The sequence below is a fragment of the Clupea harengus genome, chromosome 21 (assembly GCF_900700415.2).
Source record: "Clupea harengus chromosome 21, Ch_v2.0.2, whole genome shotgun sequence".
Classification (NCBI taxonomy): Eukaryota; Metazoa; Chordata; class Actinopteri; order Clupeiformes; family Clupeidae; genus Clupea; species Clupea harengus.
In genome coordinates, this window is record NC_045172.1 from 20,359,652 (window position 1) to 20,381,916 (window position 22,265).

The 22,265-nt window shown below is 47.4% G+C and overlaps 1 protein-coding gene across 1 annotated transcript; it reads right to left on the minus strand.

The window, feature by feature from the left end:
- Nucleotides 1–330: 330 nt before the first annotated feature.
- LOC105901772 (methyl-CpG-binding domain protein 5-like) lies at nt 331–22,236 on the minus strand. The gene is given in 8 exon segments (XM_031558553.1): nt 331–1,087; nt 3,660–3,732; nt 7,532–7,605; nt 8,463–8,828; nt 8,830–9,855; nt 11,492–11,757; nt 18,731–21,169; nt 22,188–22,236. Coding segments are annotated over 8 exon segments (4,365 nt in total). The 3' UTR covers nt 331–1,015.
- Between the last annotated feature and the right edge of the window lie 29 nt (nt 22,237–22,265).

Sequence of the window (22,265 nt, forward strand, 5' to 3'; positions counted from 1 at the left end):
TGTGTGTGTGTGTGTGTGTGTGTGTGTGTGTGAAGGGGGTCAGCCATACACAGACAGGGGTGGGGTGTGTGTGTGTGTGTGTGTGTGTGTGTGTGTGTGTGTGTGTGTAGTATGTATGTATGTATGTATGTGTGTGTGGGGGTAAGCAGGCCAGCTCCTCCCGCTCTTGCTTGATTACAAAAAAACAAACAAAACAGCAAAAAACAAACAAACAAAACAGCAAAAAACAAACAAACAAACAAACAAACAAAACAACAGTCGGCGCATTTTTTTTCTCTGTCATGATCATATAAAAGCTGTAGGTTGTCTGTCTCTCTGTCATCTTCTTCAGTCAGTTCTCTAGCGCACGGGGTCATATTGACCACGCGCTGAATAAAACCAAGGACATTGGTACACCTCTGTCTGGTTTGGGAGTCTTCTTGTTTTCTTTTTGTACAATAAAAGATAGAGTGTGCATTAGGTCTGCTTGTACATGGCATTAATGTACAATATATACAGTTTTGCTTTTTCTCTTCTCGGCATTTCACCATGAAATTTTCTGTTTTCTATATACATATTGAAAATGTATCAGAAATATTTGGACTGTCTATTTTTCTTAAATGCAATAATTTTTTTTTTTTCCTTTGTGTATTTTTTTCAAGTTTTTGTCATCTTCTTGTATTCTAGAAAAAAATAGTTCTTCAGCGAGCTGTAGACAAATTGCAACCATTTTGAGTTTTTTTTCCCCCTCCTTTTTTCTCTCTCTCCTCCCAAGAAATGTTTTTCTTTGCAGTTTTCTGATTGGCTTATCCAGCCCCTTCACTTACAGTCTATCAGTCAGACAGATAGAAGGACTTGGGACAGCACTGCACCTAAACTGACGGTCACAGCACCTAAAGGGGAGGAGGGAGAATAGAGAATGGGGATGGCGGGTGTGTGTGTGTGTGTGTGTGTGTGTGTGTGTGTGTGTGTGTGTTAAACACAACCCCCTTTGAGGCTGGATACCGCACTGACTGCTACCCCTCAGAACTCAATGTTATCTGGAGATCTTCCTCCGCTTCGGTTTGGGCAGCCGGACCTGGCGCTCTCGCGACGGGATCTGGTGAACCTACACACACACACACACACACACACACACACACACACACACACACACACACACACACACACACACACACACACACAGGTAAACATTATAGGGAGGCTACTATAAAATAATCACACACTCACAGCGCAGTCAGTGCCATACTCACAGTGCAGTCAGTCACACACTCACAGCGCAGTCAGTGCCATACTCACAGCACAGTCAGGTCACACACTCACAGCAAAGTCAGTCACACACTCACAGCACAGTCAGTCACACACTCACAGCAGTCAGTCACACACTCACAGCGCAGTCAGTCACACACACACTCACAGCACAGTCTGTCACACACTCACAGCGCAGTCAGTGCCATACTCACAGCACAGTCAGGTCACACACTCACAGCACAGTCAGTCACACACTCACAGCAGTCAGTCACACACTCACAGCAGAGTCAGTCACACACTCACAGCGCAGTCAGTCACACACACAGCACAGTCTGTGTCACACACTCACACTCACAGTCAGTCACACACTCACAGTGCAGTCAGTGCCATACTCACAGCACAGTCTGTGTCACACACTCACAGTGCAGTCAGTGCCATACTCACAGCACAGTGTCACACACTCACAGCACAGTCAGTCACACACTCACAGCACAGTCAGTCACACACACTCACAGCACAGTCAGTCACACACACTCACAGCACAGTCAGTCACACACACTCACAGCACAGTCAGTCACACACACTCACAGCACAGTCTGTGTCACACACTCACAGCACAGTCTGTGTCACACACTCACAGCACAGTCTGTGTCACACACTCACACTCACAGTCAGTCACACACTCACACTCACAGTCAGTCACACACTCACAGTGCAGTCAGTGCCATACTCACAGCACAGTGTCACACACTCACAGCACAGTCAGTGCCACACTCACAGCGCAGTCACACACTCACAGCACGGTCAGTGCCATACTCACAGCGCAGTCAGTCACACACTCACAGCACGGTCAGTGCCATACTCACAGCGCAGTCAGTCACACACTCACAGCGCAGTCAGTCACACACTCACAGCGCAGTCAGTCACACACTCACAGCAGAGTCAGTCACACACTCACAGCGCAGTCAGTCACACACACAGCACAGTCTGTGTCACACACTCACACTCACAGTCAGTCACACACTCACAGTGCAGTCAGTGCCATACTCACAGCACAGTCTGTGTCACACACTCACAGTGCAGTCAGTGCCATACTCACAGCACAGTGTCACACACTCACAGCACAGTCAGTCACACACTCACAGCACAGTCAGTCACACACACTCACAGCACAGTCAGTCACACACACTCACAGCACAGTCAGTCACACACACTCACAGCACAGTCAGTCACACACACTCACAGCACAGTCTGTGTCACACACTCACAGCACAGTCTGTGTCACACACTCACACTCACAGTCAGTCACACACTCACACTCACAGTCAGTCACACACTCACAGTGCAGTCAGTGCCATACTCACAGCACAGTGTCACACACTCACAGCACAGTCAGTGCCACACTCACAGCGCAGTCACACACTCACAGCACGGTCAGTGCCATACTCACAGCGCAGTCAGTCACACACTCACAGCACGGTCAGTGCCATACTCACAGCGCAGTCAGTCACACACTCACAGCGCAGTCAGTCACACACTCACAGCGCAGTCAGTCACACACTCACAGCGCAGTCAGTCACACACTCACAGCGCAGTCAGTCACACACTCACAGCGCAGTCAGTCACACACTCACAGCGCAGTCAGTCACACACTCACAGCGCAGTCAGTCACACACTCACAGCACAGTCAGTCACGCACTCACAGCACAGTCAGTGCCACACTCACAGCACAGTCAGTCACACACTCACAGCACGGTCAGTGCAATACTCACAGCACAGTCAGTCACACACTCACAGCGCAGTCAGTCACACACTCACAGTGCAGTCAGTGCCATACTCACAGCACAGTGTCACACACTCACAGCACAGTCAGTGCCACACTCACAGCGCAGTCACACACTCACAGCACGGTCAGTGCCATACTCACAGCGCAGTCAGTCACACACTCACAGCACGGTCAGTGCCATACTCACAGCGCAGTCAGTCACACACTCACAGCGCAGTCAGTCACACACTCACAGCGCAGTCAGTCACACACTCACAGCGCAGTCAGTCACACACTCACAGCGCAGTCAGTCACACACTCACAGCGCAGTCAGTCACATACTCACAGCGCAGTCAGTCACACACTCACAGCGCAGTCAGTCACACACTCACAGCGCAGTCAGTCACACACTCACAGCGCAGTCAGTCACACACTCACAGCGCAGTCAGTCACACACTCACAGCACAGTCAGTCACGCACTCACAGCACAGTCAGTGCCACACTCACAGCACAGTCAGTGCCACACTCACAGCACGGTGTCACACACTCACAGCACGGTGTCACACACTCACAGCACAGTCAGTCACACACTCACAGCACGGTCAGTGCCACACTCACAGCACAGTCAGTGCCACACTCACAGCACAGTCAGTGCAATACTCACAGTGCTTATCTTGTCCAGCTCACTCATGGCCTCCTGGATAGCAGCTTCCAAATGATTATTCAGCTTCCCAGACCTGAGGAAGACACAGAAAACAACACATTGAACACACATTTGAATTAAGAGTCACGGCTTCAGTAAGGGCGGAGTTCTTTGACCACACACTGATTAGACCCAGTTCTGAATAAGAATAATACTTTTGAAAATAATTTCATAAAAAATGAAATGAAATCTCATGCATACTGCACCACTGAGACTCCATCACTAACCATCAATCATGTCGGCAATTCATAATATTTACTAGCGACCCCCACCGCCATTATAGCCTGACGTTGTCATACTCATACTCATAATTTTAGTCAGAATATGAGTCCGATACTGCTCCATTGGGCTGTGATTATGGGACGTGTTTCAACCGAACAAGGAGAAAAAAATCCCTCTTCGCTCAATTGGTTACCTACAACCAATCAGAGCAACGTAGTATGTGACCAGGGCCAGCTGATAAATTAAACTTTTACCGGATCCCGTAGGAAGGACGGCAAAAACATCTTTTCGATTGACAAATGCCTTGATCGCGTTTCTCTGTTCCTCTTTCAAAATGAATTGTCTAAATGGACTCGAATCTACACATTTCAGCTCTCCAGCGGCAGCCATGTTTGTTGAAAACGAATTCAACCCGTGTGTTGGTGACGTGGTTGATTACGTTACGGTTCTGTCCATCATCGTATAAAGCCCGCCCTGACAATTTGATTGGTAAGCTCAGCTTCAGGTCGGGCATCATTTCTCCCCAACGGAGCAATGCCAGACCGAACTTCCAGACCTCAAATGTTGTGGGCGGGGCTAAGTTCGGATGGTATCCAGTCTACCGCCATTACTACTGAATTGAAAAATATCTTCGGTTTCATCTTCAAACATACAGTACTACATGCATGTTCAAAGCTGCTTATAAAGGTTAGTCCATGAATGTCCTCTATAACATGCCAATGTGTTGGTTTCTGAGGAGATGGACGTGTGGCCCCTCTCAGTGGACAAGCAGCCTCCACGGCCAGTAACACAGTAATGAATGCAACTCAATCTGAGGAGCAGGCAATGAATCGGTCACCACAGGCATACCTCACGTTTCAGACACACACTCTGGTTCACACATGCACCAGAGATGCACACACACACACACACACACACACACACACGCAGCTGTTTCCTACTGTAGGTTAGCGGTGAGGGCATCATGCAGGTGACAGTGAGACTGATGCTAGTCTTTGTTTGTGACAGCGTAGCCTCAGTTGTATTACTCACTTTGCACAGAGTTTGAATTGCTCTAACTTGAAAATATCTGAGTAAAACACTCTTTACTCTTGCGGTGTAAGCTGATTTAGCAGCGCCATCTAGTGTCCACATGTACAAAGTGTAAACCTTTGACAGGGCTCTACCAATAATTAGTGCATCTATAAATGGTCATTTTCATTATGCCAGCATGTCTAAAATTAGGGCTTTTCAATATTTTTTCCTTTCAAATCAAAGAGCATCTGATATATTTCACAGGAATTCATCTTACTAGATGGAACAAAGAGTGTGTGTGTGTGCGTGTGTGTGTGTGTGTGTGTGTGAAGAGGAACACTAAGGATGCAGAGGGCCGTGGACAGTCAGAGGGAAATTCAGACACTGTACTTAACTACTAGATGAGCACAACGTATGTCTATAATGTAATGTCTTGTATACCTACATGTAGTTACTAGATTTACTTCAGACGATGGTTAGGATTTCGCATGGGTTCGTTATGAAGGTGAAATTACATGTAGTTCCAAGGAAAGCCTGTAGTAGTGTTATTTACTTAAGTAAATGGTCATAAGGACACTATATATAAAGTGGGAGAACACCCACCCCCCATTCCTGTAAGATGTCTCCATCCCCGTGTCTTTCCCAAGAGGCAGTGCGGCAGCTCCTGCCCTCACACCATTCAGGCTTTTTGTGGGTCATGTCAGATGTATGAGGAGGAGGATGAGGAGGAGGGGGAGGAGGATGAGGAGGAGGGGGGTATTACGCAACATCATTATCATAGGGGACACAGACCGCTGGTCCCACAGGCCCAAACCAATCCAGAGGGGAAAGAACTAAAGGGTTTATTCACTGGCGGAGAATCAGATCACTGGCAAAGTAGTCAGATGCAAATTTAACGCAGTCAAACTACACACTTCACCTTTAACACAGAGTACTCATTATTCAAGTGATGCTAGCGTAAGAACTAAAAATGGAACAGTTTCTAAATATTATTCATCGTCTGTGTCGACTACACGTTTCAACCTGCTTTGTTTTGAGTTGAGGGTGAAGCAGGTTTTGGACGAAGTTGAGCGCAGCGACGAAGAGTTGATGAGTATAAGAGTGTTGGGATGGTGTTGAGAGCAGCAACGAAGAGTTGACGAGTACAAGAGTGTTTGGATGGTGTTGAGAGCAGAGAAGAAGAGTCGACGAGTATAAGAGTGTTTGGAGTCGAGGGAGGAGAAGAGTCGACGAGTATAAGAGTGTTTGGAGTAGAGGGTGGAGAAGAAGAGTTGACGAGTATAAGAGTGTTTGGATGGTGTTGAGAGCAGAGAAGAAGAGTTGACGAGTATAAGAGTGTTTGGTGTTGAGAGCAGAGAAGAAGAGTTGAGTATAAGAGTGTTTGGAGTCGAGGGTGGAGAAGAAGAGTTGACGAGTATAAGAGTGTTTGGTGTTGAGAGCAGAGAAGAAGAGTTGAGTATAAGAGTGTTTGGAGTCGAGGGTGAAGAAGAGTTGACGAGTATAAGAGTGTTTGGAGTCGAGGGAGGAGAAGAAGAGTTGACGAGTATAAGAGTGTTTGGAGTCGAGGGTGGAGAAGAAGAGTTGACGAGTATAAGAGTGTTTGGAGTCGAGGGAGGAGAAGAAGAGTTGACGAGTATAAGAGTGTTTGGATGGTGTTGAGAGCAGAGAAGAAGAGTTGACGAGTATAAGAGTGTTTGGAGTCGAGGGAGGAGAAGAGTCGACGAGTATAAGAGTGTTTGGAGTCGAGGGTGAAGAAGAGTCGACGAGTATAAGAGTGTTTGGAGTCGAGGGTGGAGAAGAAGAGTTGACGAGTATAAGAGTGTTTGGAGTCGAGGGAGGAGAAGAGTTGATGAGTATACGAGTGTTTGGAGTCGAGGGAGGAGAAGAAGAGTTGACGAGTATAAGAGTGTTTGGAGTCGAGGGTGGAGAAGAAGAGTTGATGAGTATACGAGTGTTTGGAGTCGAGGGTGGAGAAGAAGAGTTGAGGAGTATAAGAGTGTTTGGATGGTGCTGGAGAAGTAAAGTGTTTCAGTTATTGTCTACATCACGCAATAACCCCTTCTGAGTTTTACACTAGTTCTTGCGTACACTCAATTTTCAGTTATAGCCCTTGGTAAACAAGAAGAAGGATGGTGACGGCAGAAATGAATTGTTTTGAAGTTATTTGATAAAACATCCTGTCGTTGTAAAACAAAGAACGTGTAGCAATTGTGAGTTATGGACAGAATTCTCAAGGATGGCTACTACACTAAAGTGGCTAAACAAATTCACATTGTTAAAAAACAGATACAAATAAGACTAATTCGAATTTTTAATCGTTTGGGCTTACTAATGAGGTTTCACCGAATTTACAAAAAAAAAAAAACACAGCCGCTATATTTAAACACAATAAAAACACTTTGAAGTTTTGCTTGGACGACTTTAGAATGTTGGTAACTAACGTCAAAATATCAACTAATTATATTCATATCATTAATGTTATGCTTCGCTCTACGTGCTGACACCAACCCCATCATAGTTGCATAGTCTTTTAGTTGATACAATACACTTCCCGCATGAACCCCCGCCCATAAAGGCATTAAGTGTAAAGGACTTACTTTCTATTCATCTTGGCTACCCTCTCCAATGCCTCCAGGTCATGCGTTAGTGTTTTCAGTTTCTCAGGCTCCACCTTAGAAGAGAACAAAATAAAGATATTATGCAGAGATTATCATACTTCACAACAGTGCAAGAACCACCCAATCACAAGAGGTAAATCATATACACAAACCAGCTGTACCCTTGCTAAGTCTCGTAAAATTGCAAAAAACGTGCGTAAATAATCTATTTTACAGATGGACCAATGGGGGAAAAAACAACAACAACAACAACAACAAAAAAAACACATGACATTAATCATCTAACTTCAGTGACATAAGTGTTACTTTCATAGACTGAACGGTGGCCTACTTAGCCAGGGAGATATTTTAAGAAATAAGGGGCTAAACCCTGATCCACTACTTCAAACGCTCCCATCTGCTCACTGGACTGGAAGTATTGGTTTCATAACCATCACAAGTGGCACCATGTCAGCGCCTTCTCCACACCATCAATGAGAGAGCCCTGCAGTTAGGGGGCCAGTTTGGCTGCGTCTTGTTCTTCTGCACCCACACCTTTTAGCACTGGGATCTACAGAGGATTTACTTCTCCAAGTTTGCGGCAGCATGGCCTGACATCACAGGAATCTGGCGTTTTCTCTCTGTGTGTGTGTCTGTGTCTGTGTGTGTGTGTGTGTGTGTGTGTGTGAGAGTGTGTGTGTGTGTCAGTTTGTTTACTAGTTACAGACCCAGGACTGTAGACTAAGACACTAAAACAGAGAGCTAGAAGAATAATCAAGGTCCTCACTTCACAGACAGGGAGTTAATGATCAACATTATGATCAACATTAAGAGGAGGAGTAGGAGTAGGAGGAGTAGGAGTAGTAGTCGTAGTAGTAAGAGCAGTTGTAGTAATATGGAAAAGGACAGGAAGGGAGGTGTGGGGTCTCACCTTGCCCGGCTCAGAGAGCTGCATGCCGGCCTTGTGCAGCTGCTCCTCTCCGCCCGCCAGTTTGCCCGGCCAGGGCGGGAAGCCCTTGATCTGGCTCCAGACCAGCTCGCCCATGCTGAAGGCGCGCTGGCGGTAGTGCAGCAGCTCAGGGGCGGGCGAGTCCGGGTGGCGCAGCTCCTCCTCGCTGCTCAGGCTGCGCGTGTCCGAGGGGCTGGGCGCGCAGTGCCCGTTGTAGTGCCCGTTGTAGTGGCCGTAGTCCTTCGCCAGCGGGCCCTCCAGGCTGGTGGAGGAGCTGGGCGACTGGTCGTCCCCCGTCAACTCCTGACGCGGGGGGCCCAGCGGGTCGCTGTAGGCGCCGGGCGGCCGGGATGGGGCCGCCGCCGTTCATGTGGGCACAGCGCTCCACGGTCTGCTCCAGACGCTCCTTGTAGTTGATGGGCGCGCGGCCGCCGAAGCGGAAGCTTTCCTCCAGGTAGGAGGACGGCGTCCGGTCTGAGGAGAGACCAGCGTCGACGACCGGGGTTGGCTGGGCGGGGCTGCTGCGTACGTGGGTGGAGCATTCTAAGAACTCCTCCCCTGCCCCGCCTCCCGTGGCTCCTCCCCCCTGCCACGGCGTCTGTCCACCTGAGTCCAACCCCTCCCACTGCCCTCTGGGAGTGCCCCCGCCCCCGCTGCCGCCAGACGGAGAGCGGAAGTACTCGTGGGGCGTCGCCTCAGGAGGACTCCTGCCCTGCTCGGAGTTCTTGCGCGGGCGACCAGGCCGGGGTTGCCTAGCGCCGCCGGGGCCTCGTGTAGCAGGGTTGGCGGCGACGGAGGGTTCCCCCTGCTGGCCGTGCATGGCGGCAGAAGTGTTGATGTTGCCATGGTGCTGCAGGGCGTGTGACTCGCCGATAGAGGCGGTGAAGGCGCTCATGGCGCTCAGCGCAGTCACAGGGCTGGCCTGCGTGCCCCCGCTCGCCGTTGCCGTGGTGATCGTCACGTGCACGCCCTTGCTGGCCGCGTCCACCACTGCTCGATAGATGGCGTCGACAGACTCTGGACCACCGCCGCCGCTGCTGCTGTTTGCTCCGGGTCCGGGTCCGGGCCCACAAGCCCCTGGACCAGCCGTCCCAGCAGACCCCAGAGCCTCGTTTCGGGCCTTCATGTCTCTCAGCGCCTGTTGTTGTTGTTGCTGTTGTTGTTGTTGCTGTTGTTGTTGTTGTTGTTGTTGTTGTTGGTGGTGGAGGTGCTGCTGCCGCTGCCGTTGCTGTTGGTGGTGGTGATGGGAAGCCTGGTACTGCTGCAGGGAGTGCTGCATCCCAGAGACCTCCTCGGGGAGCGAGCTGAGGGGCTGTGAGGTCATCTGGGGATGGGCCAGCTGATGGGACATGGAGCCGTTGTCAGGCATACAACCCTGAGACGGAGACAACAGGACGAGGCACCATGAGGATTACACTCAACACGCCAACCTCACAACCCATCAGTTACAAAGCAGGCAGGGCAACAACTCTCAACTCACCGACTAATAATTACACAAAATATAACAAGGGACAGGTGTGTGTGAGGGGTGGGGATTCACTGGCTAGTAGATATGCAAAACCTCACAACTTAAAAAGGTTAGTACACAAGTACACAAACCTTCACAACTCACACTGAAGCGGATGTAGGGCTCGCCCACTAAGTTCTAAGGTAAAGAGAAACTGTTTGATTCAAACTTATTTTACTGACCGCTCTGATGGAGGAAAGCCAGAGTGTTAGCGTAGATGCGTTATCGGACAGTTTGTTGAAAAATCGATATGCTAAGTCTATTTATAGATTAACGTTATGTATAAGGTTAGCCAAACTTACGGTTTTCGAGAGAGATATTTGTCCTTTTTAACTTGTAAGACTCGTTTAACACCGCAAGAAAACGTATTTCTAAAAATTTCTATTAATGTTTAGGGTGACACGTTACATGAGTACGTTTTCGCCTGCGTCAATTATAGGACACTCCCACTTTGTTCCACTTACCGCGTTGGTTTTCGAGATAATAATATGCTTTCCTCCTCCTTTGACATATACCGGTCTAATTTCTGTACAAATGACTTTGTCACAATATGTTTTGACCAAGCAAATGTTAATCTAAACTACGTAGTGTATTTTTGTTTAATTTGGTTATTTGTGGCTTTCTTTGACCTCAGTTGATGCAGTCTAATTCACTTAAAACATGCACAAAAAAACATGGCATGATTATGTATGTTATGTATTAAAAATGAAAGACATTTATTATAACGGTATTGTAATTGTACTTTTGTTCGTGGAAATACAACATTTTAATCTAATTCAACTTTGTTTAAGTTAAACTGTAAACGCAACTACGGAAGGCGACCTTCCTCACCAAATCGCGTTATTCTCCGCCCAATTTCTCAACAAGTGCCTTTCATATTGACATAGGTCTAAACGACCAGAGTAATCGGATTTGGTCTCTGTAAGCATCCGTACTTACATTACATCATGCTAGCTGTTTTTAGCATTTTGAAAGTTTTTAGCATATTCTCTGGAGAGAATAAATCTGACAGTACTTTAAGACCCAAATAAAATATTCGTCGCGCCGCTAAGTGTTCCACACTATAATGTACACGCAAAGTACAACACTATTCACAAGCTTAAATTAGATCTACAGAGTTAATTTTTTCACAAGTAAAGCTTAAAATGCCCTATTTTGTGGGAGCTTACGTTTCTTGCCATAGTCGCTCCGAAGTTGATCACGAGAGGTGAATGGTAAACATGACAACCGCCGAATGTTCCTATAATTGACGCATGCCGGTAATTGACGCAGCTCCGCTAAGGTACTCAGGGATAAACTCCACAGCTCACCGGTAAATATTCACTTACAACACATAAAGGGCCTGTGGCGCACCTATGATATGCGTGGTGTGTGTGTGGTGTGTGTGTGTGTGTGTGTGTGTGTGTGTGTGTGTGTGTGTGGGGGGGGGGGGGGGGGGGGGGGGGGGGCGGGGGGGGGGGGGGGGGGGGGGGGTAACCAAAAAAACAATCCTCTTCTGACTCACCTGATAGTTCTGGTAGATGCAGGCCATGGAGTTGGACGAGGAGTTGTCCATGTAGAGGTTTTCCTGGTACGGGTGCTGGGCCTGGAAGGCAGGGGGTGGCCCATGCATCCCCTGCAGGCCAGGATGGAGAGGCTGCTGCTGGGCATGCTGCTGCTGCTGCTGCTGCTGCTGCTGACGCATGGTCTGGGGCTGGTACATGTGGCTGGAGGGGTTAGACATGCCGCCCATCTGGGGGTTAGACATGCAGTTCATGGAGGACCTGTCACCTAGGGGGAAGCACAGGAAGACACAAAGCAAGTGGATGTTATATATATACTATATATAACAGGATAAAATTATATATACTATATATAACAGCAGGTTTCAAAGGAAAGAGTGAAAGTTTAAGTTCAAGATGTACTTAAAACCAACTACGGTGGGCAACTGCAGGACAGTTAAATATTCATGATCCAGTGGCTAACTGTGCTAGCAATATAGTTTTCTTGACATCCCAGATGATATGATGAAAATAAGTTAATAGTGTGAAAATCAGTCTCAAGTTTCCCATCCCATTGACATCACCCTATACTTAATCCTTCTTCCATATCACATCCATTCACTTGAAGAATCACATAGCACACGAGTTAATAATTAAATAAATAATTAATATCAAATAAATAAAATAAATAAAATAACATAATATATATAATATATATATATATATAGAGATAGATATCTATATATATACATATAATTATTTTATATTATATATGAAATTCAATAATATATTATTATATTCGTAATGGCTGTCTTTTAACCAAACAGGATAAATGTAGTCCCTATAATCTGAAGAGAATGAGCTGGTCTGCTTCGGTGTAGTAGCAGTATGTAGCAGACAGAGGGCGCTCTGGCATACTCTGGCCTCTGCGTCCTCCAGATGGCTTGGGGAGTCTTTTCTCTCAGAATAAAGGATGTACAAACACTGCCAGGCCCCTCCACCAATCAGGGGGCCGCCTTTGTCAACGCATCTGTGACAATAGCTTAATCTATGAACGGCACACGGAGGGCACCACAGATCTCACCATATTAGGCAAGCACAACGGAGCCCTATGGGCAGGATGTCACTTCTTCAGCCAATAGAAACATTTGAGTCTTTTTACATCTTCCAGCATTAACCTTCTTTTCACATTGTACCTTGTGAAGCTTAACCCATCAAAACGTGTGAAAGAATCTGTTTGACTGTGACATTTAAATCTGCCAACCCAAGACTACCGTGTGTACCTCAATGCCTCGTCTGCCAAATCTCTGCAAGTAGCAATAAAAGTAGGGCCATGTTGGTGGCAGATAATCGTGAAACACTAACAAGCGAGAAGCGCCCTTTGATTTTCTTTTTTTAATCTGCGAGATACTAGCATTCTAGTTTTGTGGGGGAGATGACTCAGCAGCTCCAGCAGTAGCAACGGTGGCACGTCAGTCAGACCGCCCAGAAATAACTGACTCAGCCGAAACACTCGCAATCTTTATTGACGTCTGACGAAGAGCGAGCGGCCAACGCACAGCTCTACAGTCTCGCACAGCTTTAAACAATTGCAGAAAAATAAAACACTCACTACCCCCTCCTCAATGCGAAAGGGGTAAAACCAGAGGTGCTCTACAGCGGACAACAATAGGAGAGTTCATCTTAATGAAACCTATAGCTGGACGAAGCACAACAACACGGTTACGGCTAGATTGATAATGATTTATTTTAGGGGGACCAGATGGGTTTCAAAAGAAAAAGGCAATCCTGAAAGTTCCCTCTTCTATTAAAGTCACAGGGCCCAGCCCTGGTCCACATGGTTTCTGTGAGTGGAGGTTTGAGTGGCTTTCAAGCAACACTACGCAGTAATTTACCTCCCGTAAAAATGCAAGAAAAGCTTTTCCAGAATGAGATCACCAAAAGACACCAGTTGGCATGCAACAATCACCAGAGCAAAGTGTGCAGTAGTTGGTGTTTCCAAGGATTTAGGTAGTTAGCGTGCCAGTTTTTTTTACCACAACTCCTTAGTACTACTTCACTGCAAACCTCCCAGCACAGCACTTCTTTTGAAATGTCACTGAAGAAAACATTTACACAATCACGGGAGATGTCCACGGGAGACTCTTTCCACTGGAGCCCAGCCAATACGTTCAAACAAGCAAACAAATTTAACACGGCGCAATAACAATCCCAGTGGATACAGCCCGACACACTTTCCCGACACTCCAACGAGGAAATGCCACATCAGGGAAGAACTCACACAGCTCAAGTGAAAGTACATCGGACAGAGAGAACACAAAGTGTTGGACACATGAAGATCAGGAGAGCATCAGCTAAATACAAAATAACAAGAGTGTAAGAGTGTGATTTAGGTACAGCACAAAGTATGGTGCCTACCATAGTGGTCAAAATGAATTAATTAATTATCAGTTCCAAATCAGTCTCATCTGATCGGTTTTGTAACATTTACTTAACTATCAATTTGGAACTCCGATTAATAAACTTAGTAATTACAACTAAAATTCCCATATCAATAGCTATGAGGGCTGGGCAAATTCATCGAATTTCAATTTCAATTTCTGCTCTATTTTCTCAGTTATAGTATCATACCAGTCAAAAGGCTGGCCTAACCCAGACCTAGCGTTAGCATCTCTTCTGATCGGTCATCCGTCAACAAGTTAAGTATGAAATAAGGTTTTATTTTGTCTTGACAAACACTTGAACAGCTCTGTTTGGGTTGATGCAGACTAACTTTCCAGTACCATATTCATGTCACAACCCCATATATAAAAAAAAACATCTGCAAGTTATTTTTCCAAACATACAGTGCACCATTAGTCACTGTAGGCCTACATCAACGTACAGTACATATCTTTTCCACTGAGTATGAAAACAAAATGCATAGTATTCAGTACACAAATTAACTAAATATGATTTTAAATAACACTTGTCTGTACACATAGACAATTTACTATATACGTTAATATATTATTATAATATATAAACATACTACGAATAAAGTAAAAAATATTCTATTAAATAAAAACATTAAGGGGTTCAACGTCGCAGGCTCATGTCTTTGCACAACCATACCGCTGCTGGAAAAACTCATTGGGGAAACACTGAATGAGTAATGGAGTTAAATAATCTTGATCTCAATATGGAGCAAAATAATCGTGAGATGATTTTTGCCATAATCAAGCAGCCCTAATGGCTAGTAAAGGTTGAAGGTCTTTGGAGTTCTGAATAGTAAAGGCTGGCAGGATTCACTCTTGTGCAACATTAAATAGACCATACAATCAAAAGCATTTACAAAATTATCAATATTATCAATATTATTAGGTAAAAAAAATGTAATCTAATTAGATGTACTGAACTAAAGGTGTGTGTGTGTGTGTGTGTGTGTGTGTGTGTTTGTGAGAGGGAGTGCGAGTGTTTGTTAGCATGCTCCAGAGTGCGCATGTCAGGTGCGTGCCAGGAAGACTGTGTGTGTGTTCCTTTGTTCTGCCCTGGTACGTTGTGTGCACATACGTGTGGGCATGAACATACATGTTAGGTCAGACACAAAGGGGTATGTGAAGTGGGATCTTTGAGGTTCCTCTCTGTGCGTGTGTGACGATGTTCAAAGTGTGTGTAGGCTATGTGCTTCATGTAGGATAATGATGCCAGCTTAGAAAAAGAGGATGGCTAGTTTTCTTGCAAGACCCAGCGTCTGTGTGAGGCATAACAAACATCAACTCACATATGGTGTTGTGAGGCCAACTCCTGAACACGAACAATGAGCATATATCACAACAGTTGTGTTCAGCAAATAAACCAAACCAATCAATGAATACTGACAAAAGTTTAGCTGCCCAACGCTTAGCCGTGTACCTACTATTGCAGCTGTAAATAAACTTGTTTATTATATGTCTAATGAGGTATCTTAGGCAAGCTCTTGCATTGTTGTTGTAAGAAAAAGTTCTCTGTGTGAGTCAGGACTCTGCGCACGGAGAAGAGAGCTCGAGAGCAATGTTTTCAGGGAATGAGAGAGGTAGGAGAGTGAACGAAGGAGAACTGTGGTTTTGTTGACCAGGTCAGGGGTGTGGGTCCAGGTGATAATGGATTACAGCTAGTGACAGGAAGTGCTTGGAGGAGGAGAGGTGGAACTGTTTATGGAGCGCTTATGCTTAAGGGTTCCTTATTACAGATGAATTAATTCATTGTGTGATTTTAGAGTCCCAATTGTACCAACAGAGCGTATGATTTAGGTATGTGTAAGGTAGAAGGTTGTCAGTAACGTGTGTGTGTGTGTGTGTGTGTCAATGTGTGTGTGTGTGTGCGTGCGTGCGTGTATGTGTGTGTGTGTGTGTGTGCTGATGTGCGTGGCACTGGTCCCAGGCGGTGACTAAGCTGAGTGCTGGCCAGCAGACCCAGCAGCTGCTGCATTACTGGATAGCCCGCTGAGCCCCCTTGTCCCTTCAACCCCTCTCCTTCTTTCCTCTCCTCTTCTCTCATTCCCTCCCTCCCTCCCTCTCTCTCTTTCTGTTGTGGCCGTCAGTGAGGGCTCACCCAGCGCGGACTCTACATATGATGTACCGACGGCTGCTGGTTGCCGAGCAGGTTGCCATGGGAACTGGGGGATGATTGGTGGCGCTGTCCGAGGCTCGATTCGGGCTCCCAGGCCGTTGGGGGATGAGGGACATGATTTAACAGGTCGGGGGAGGGGGTGGTCAGACGCACAGCCCTGCGCTGGGTAGTGCCCTGTAGCTGGGGCAGTGGTGGACGTCCACACTGCCTACGCTATCCTCGCCCGGCTCGCTCAGATCAGCCCTAGCAACGCCTTATGCTGAAGCCATGATTGGTTACATCAACATGTTGTAGACAGTTACATACTCACGCTACAAGCCAGTCAGTCCTGAAAAAGCATAACAGAAACACAGGCTCTCAAACCATACTTTGCCATTTTGCTTGCAGATTTGCTTGCAAAACACAGCTTTTTTCTCCACTGTGGAAATGAACATCATCAACGATCTCACACTTCTGAATGACAGCTGAATAGCTGACATTTGTAATGCACGAATGTAGATTTGCATGTGATCTGATTGTGGTAAATGGTCAGGTTACTACCCTTTGCTTGTCTCATCACACGCAAACCAAGAGGTAGGAAGCAATATGTCTACATTGCCACTCTATATCCCTAGTGATCTAGTGAGAAGTAACCCAGGAATTCTGGTTAAAAAAATACATAAATAGTATTTATTTATTAAATACATTCTGCATGGCCGGTTGTAGCGCTAGCCAAAAGACCCAGTCACAAAATGGAAAAATAGAAACTGAGCTTTTGCATTCGCTCAGGTCTAGACAAACATTTGACAATACCTTTAACATGGTCTACTCAAAACACCAGGCACAGATTAAGCTGCCGACACATAAATAAGAATATCACCAATTCGAAAGCCTCCGATATAGCTAGTGCTAACTGTGCCTCTGATATAACTAGTGCTAACTGTGCCTCATCTCTGATATAGCTATTGCTAACTATGCCTCATACCACATGTCACAAAATGCCTTTGGGACAATCAGTGTTTGGCAAATCATGATCTGTTAATGATATCGTTATACAAAGTCATTATGCAATTTGTAATGTAGGAAATTGTATGTTGTCTATGTTAATGGTTATTTAACAAAGAAAGCACAATCTAATGTATTGTAATAAATGGCTCATGGTTGGTAAGGAGGTCAAATATAGCGGTATCTGAACATTTTAGATTATTTGCCAAACCCTACCACTATCCTTTTTCTCCATTTCAATGTATTAGTAGCAAATACATAAGCACAACAACGTAAGAATCAGACATGACTGAATGCACCACTGTAGTTTGCTAGCAGAAGTAGCAAACCAACCATGCTAGTGGTGATGAGTTAGGCTACTCTATCCTTATGCAGGGCTACCACTTCTCAAGCTTTCAATGTCAGGCACTTATGCCATGCTACAATCTTCTCCAATGATGGTCGTCATCTCCAACACCAAATTTCTGGATTGCATGTTAGTTCCTTCTCCCATCAAAATAGTCCTAAAAGTTCGCAACGCTATGGAAGTATTTGGGCCAATTGTGCTCCGTGAAATTACATTTCAATTTGCTAGTAATAAAGAAAAACAACAATCGTGCTGTAGATATCAGCATTATATATCTGGAGGAGACATTGCTACCTAAAAATACAAAACAAAACACCCCTTTTGGTAAACGGAAAAAAAGAGAGGGACACTTCCAGGAAAACGGTCCTTCAAAAGCATCCATTGAAAACACACAGGAGTCTCCTCTGGATTTCCAAGAAAGAGTTAGTCCTTGGGGAATGTGGTTTCACTACAGTAGATAATGTATGCATGGAATCTTGGACATAATATTGCATGGCCAAGAGGCACTGGGGAGTCAGTCAAGCGCAATGAAAGGAAAAATAATCTTATCTCGAGTCCAAATCCAAGCGCAGTGGGCACGTTGAAACCAAGAGGATGAGTCACACCATGAGAAAACACTGAAGGACAAACTTCCCACTTCCTATGAAAAACAACCAAGATATCATAATACTACTCTGTACTCCAAAGAGAGAGGATTCTCCTGCATTCTTCCTAGCTAAAATATGGCAATGCAGATGTTATCAACGTGGCAAAGAAAAGTATTGAAATTCATTATCCTGGAAGGCTGCTGGAAGGCCATTCTTCATATATAGTAGACCTGACAACTACAGGGCAATTAACTGATTGGAAAGCAAAGCAAGCCAGCCAAGCTAGAGCTGGGGCATACAATACACAACTCCTAAAATGATTCTATGCAAATAATTGGCCAAGTGCCTAAGTCAAATAGCTTCTTAACTTTGGGGTATAACAGGGCCTTAAGTCAAATGGCATCTTACATTTGGGGTAAAAATCACAAGACATGGTCAAACTTTGCTAATCAAACTTCACTAGTCTACTTAGCATGGAGCCGACAACCCATATAAAAGCTTTGCCCTCAAGGACACAGATGTACCCAAAAGTGAGCCATTTGGTACAAGAACACTATGTGGTATGCGGCTTACCGGCCAAGTTGCTATACCCCGTCTCATCCTTACGTAGCTTCTTTTTGTTAGGTGGTACTAACACTACAGTTTTACCCCAAAGTGTCATCAGACTCTTCAGGTTCTGGTCAAGTTATTTGCATAGAAGACTTTTGAGACCCCATGGTATAGAGCTCCCTGGGTAAGATGGGAAGCTCCCTTACCTGGCTCCGAGATGGCTTGAGCACAGCTTCCGTCGTTGCTGCTAAGCATCATCCCTGAGACATTTGCACGGCCATGGCTGAGGGGATGTCCCTGTTGCTGCTGTTGCTGTTGATGCTGTAGGTAAGACAGTTGCTGTGGGTGAGCGCCTGGGTGTCCCATTGAAGGGTTACCCATGGGGAGTTGCCCGCCTTGCCCCATGGGGCCACTGTTCCCCATAGCCGAGGCCTGGAGCTGGTTCATCATCCCGCCGTAAGGCATCTGGGTGCCCTGTCCTGTTGGGTCCAAGGGGGGGCAGTGCATGCCATCGACTGGACCACGGAGCCTCTGCTGTGCCTGCAGGTTCTGGTGGCCCGGCCCGCCAGACATGACCCCATCCCCAAAGTGCATCTGAGCAGGTCCGAGACCGGGCCCTGGTCCTAATCCAGGTCCGGGGCCCATCCTGGTGTTCTGGGCCATGTGCGAGTTCTGGGAGCTCATGGACTGTAGCAGCTGGGCCATGGAGGTGTTGGGGGGCAAGCCGGCTAGTCGCGATTGGGCCTTCCTTAGCTGCTCAGCCGAAGGAGGGGGCCCGCCAGGCATGCGAGGGTGGGCAGCCATGTCAGGCTTGAGCATGTTAAAGACCATGCTGTCATGGTGGCTGGTGCCAGTGCTGCCACCACTACCGCTGGGCTGCTTGCGCTTGCGGAGCGGGTCCCTCTGCTGAGCCATCAGCTTGTCTCGCAGGGCGGCGCGGCCACTCTGTGCGCCCTCAACCACGGAGTTAAGCAGCATGGCAGCGTTGGGAGGAGGGAGCATGGGGTTTAAAGTGCTGTGCCCATCCACACCCTTACTGCATGGATGCCCACCACCTGCGCCCGTACCTCCACCTGCACCGCCACTACTAACACCACCTGCACTGCCCATGCCCGCTCCACCGCCACCCATCTGTTTTTGATTCGCTAGCTGTGCTTTGGCTGCTGCTGACAGAAGGCTACTGGCTGGGAAGGAGGCTGCGTTATGCTGATTCAGGATCTGGTTGAGGGGCATTCCCAGAAGGCCTGGATGGCTTTTCTGGGGGTTACCACCACCACCACCGCCGCCTCCAACGCTGCCACCACCTCCACCGCTACCACCACTGGCTGAGGTGGGAGGGGGGAACATGGGGTTGTGCTGGGCGCTAAGGGTGTTGCCCATGCCTGCCAGGAGCTGGTTGGGCATGTCTTTGTATTGGTGTAGAGCGTCTGGCTTGGCGGAAGAAGGGCTGGAAGGCATCGCTGGCCGAGGGGATCCTAGGGAGGACCTGGGGGAGCGGGGTGGGACCTTCATGCTGCCGCAGGGGGCCTGGGGGCCGGTGGGCATGGCGAAGCTCCCGTGGTCGGAGGACGTGGAGGACGAGCGGGAGCGCTGTGGAGATGACTCCAGGCGGCCGTGCGGAGGAGCAGCCATGTGCACTGGGGATGTGACGGGGGACGGGGAGATGGAGGTTGACGCCGTTGGCTGAGTCCTCTGCACGTGGCCGCTGTGGCCCACCGGGCCAGGCTTCACTGTTGGCAATGGGAGGTTGCTTGGCAACGGGACGATGGCGGGAGGGATGTTTACATTCATCATTGGTACCTGAGAGTGGACGCCAGGAGGGAAGGTGGAGGAGTTGGGATTGGCCATAGGGTTCGGGTTGACCGGCTTGCTTGGGATGGGGTCCAGAATACCCAGCGGGTCCTTCTCGGAGCTCACCTGCTTCTTCTGGAGCATGCAGGCCTGGGGCATGGCAGGGGGCGTGGGGGGAGGGTGGGGAGTCGACTGCGCCTTCCCATGATGAAATACTGCTCGGGGCATATCCATGCCAGGGGGGAAGTTGCACATGGGTTTCTTCATTATGGGGCTCTTGGTGGCGTTGGGGGAGAGGGGCGTGTTAGTCCTTCCCGCCATGACGCAGGATGTCTGCGAGGCGGGAGAGCCGTGGAGCATGACTCCAGGTGGCGACAAGGGCGTCCTGCTGTTGCCGTGGATGGGGCTGGGGCTACTGCCCCCCTGGAAAGCGCAGGGGTTGACCCCCCGGGCAAAGGCTTCCGGGCTGCCCAGAGGGTCAGTCCTGGGGGAGAGCGGGCTGTCCCCGTACACTTGTGAGCCGCTGGAGGTTGGACTGAGCATGCCAGCGTGGTGGTGGGCCCCGGCGCGGAAGGGCGACTTAGGCCCGGGCTCAGTGCCTGCCAGCCTCTGTCTCTGGTACGCAGAGAAGAGTTCCTGCTGCTGCTGGTGTTGGAGTTGGTGGTGGTGGGCTGCTGCACCCATGTCCTGTGGGTGTGGGTGTGGGTGTGGGTATGGCCGAGGACCTGCTGCCATCATCATCTTGAAAGGGTTTTTGCAGTCAGAAGCCGTGCCTGATCCGGACAGACCCTCGTGTAACTTATTCCTTATTGCTCTTGTGGTTGCTGAACGCGTGGGGCCCACTGTAGCAGCAGCTGGGGGAACAACAGAAAAAGAAATGTAATGAGGAACAGTTTAGATTCACATCTGAGCTTAGATGTGTTTTAAATGGGGCCAACTCTGGGGCCAGTTGTACTGGTCCAAATTACTGCTTTTGTAACATAAGGCTGCAAAAAATGTTGTTGACCTTCTAGGAATTTTTGGGATATATATCATTTTTAGGAAATATATATATATGTATATATATATATATATATATGTGTGTGTGTGTGTGTGTGTGTGTGTGTGTGTGTGTGTGTGTGGCAATTTCGTAATATTTTTTTTAGATAATTACCAAAAAGTCCTGCCAGACAGAAAATCATAAATCGTTAGTGCCGCTTCTACCAAGCTACCCAGGTCCAACCATACAACAAACAGCAATGGAGTACTAAAGCTAGCATAACGTTATTAGCTTAACGTTACCAGATAACTTAGCTATCAAGCTAGCTAGCTTTTTAGCTGACGTACGGAGGCTAACAAGCTAGCTTGGTGGCCTGACCCAGCAGTGGGAGCAAGAGGGGAAAAAAACAACAGGAGTGAAAAACAAAACAAAACAATTAAAAATAAACAAAGATAATTAAATCTCATACGTACCTTAATGATTTCTTAGTTGCATGGGATGATAAAACATATTCCGAAAAACAACGAAGTTTGTCTTCTCGTTAGCTGTATTTGAACCGAGAGCCCTGTCCACTGAAATGTCTCCAACCAGGGCCAAGGCAGAAACACAGGGAAAGGGTAGCTAACGTTAGCAAAGGGTAGTGTTGCTGAGATCAAGAGACAGCGAAAGGAGAGGCTTTTAGGATTCCTCCTCCTATTTTCATGTCCTAACAGCCTTCACCCTCATCTTTCCCGTGTCCAATAAGTTCTTGGACGACTAATTGTGTTGAAACAGTTCGTGTAAGCTTGTTAAAAATCGGTTCTGTCCCTTTAAAAATAAAAATAAAAAGCTTCCCCATCAACTGCCTTTGCTGGTTCTTTCTGAGCTTGGGATAGAAAGATGGAGCTCTGTACTGCGCCTGCGCGGCTGCTGAAGCCTGGAGAAGACGGGTTGTTCCAGCATGCACTTGGAGATGACAGGACAGAAAAATC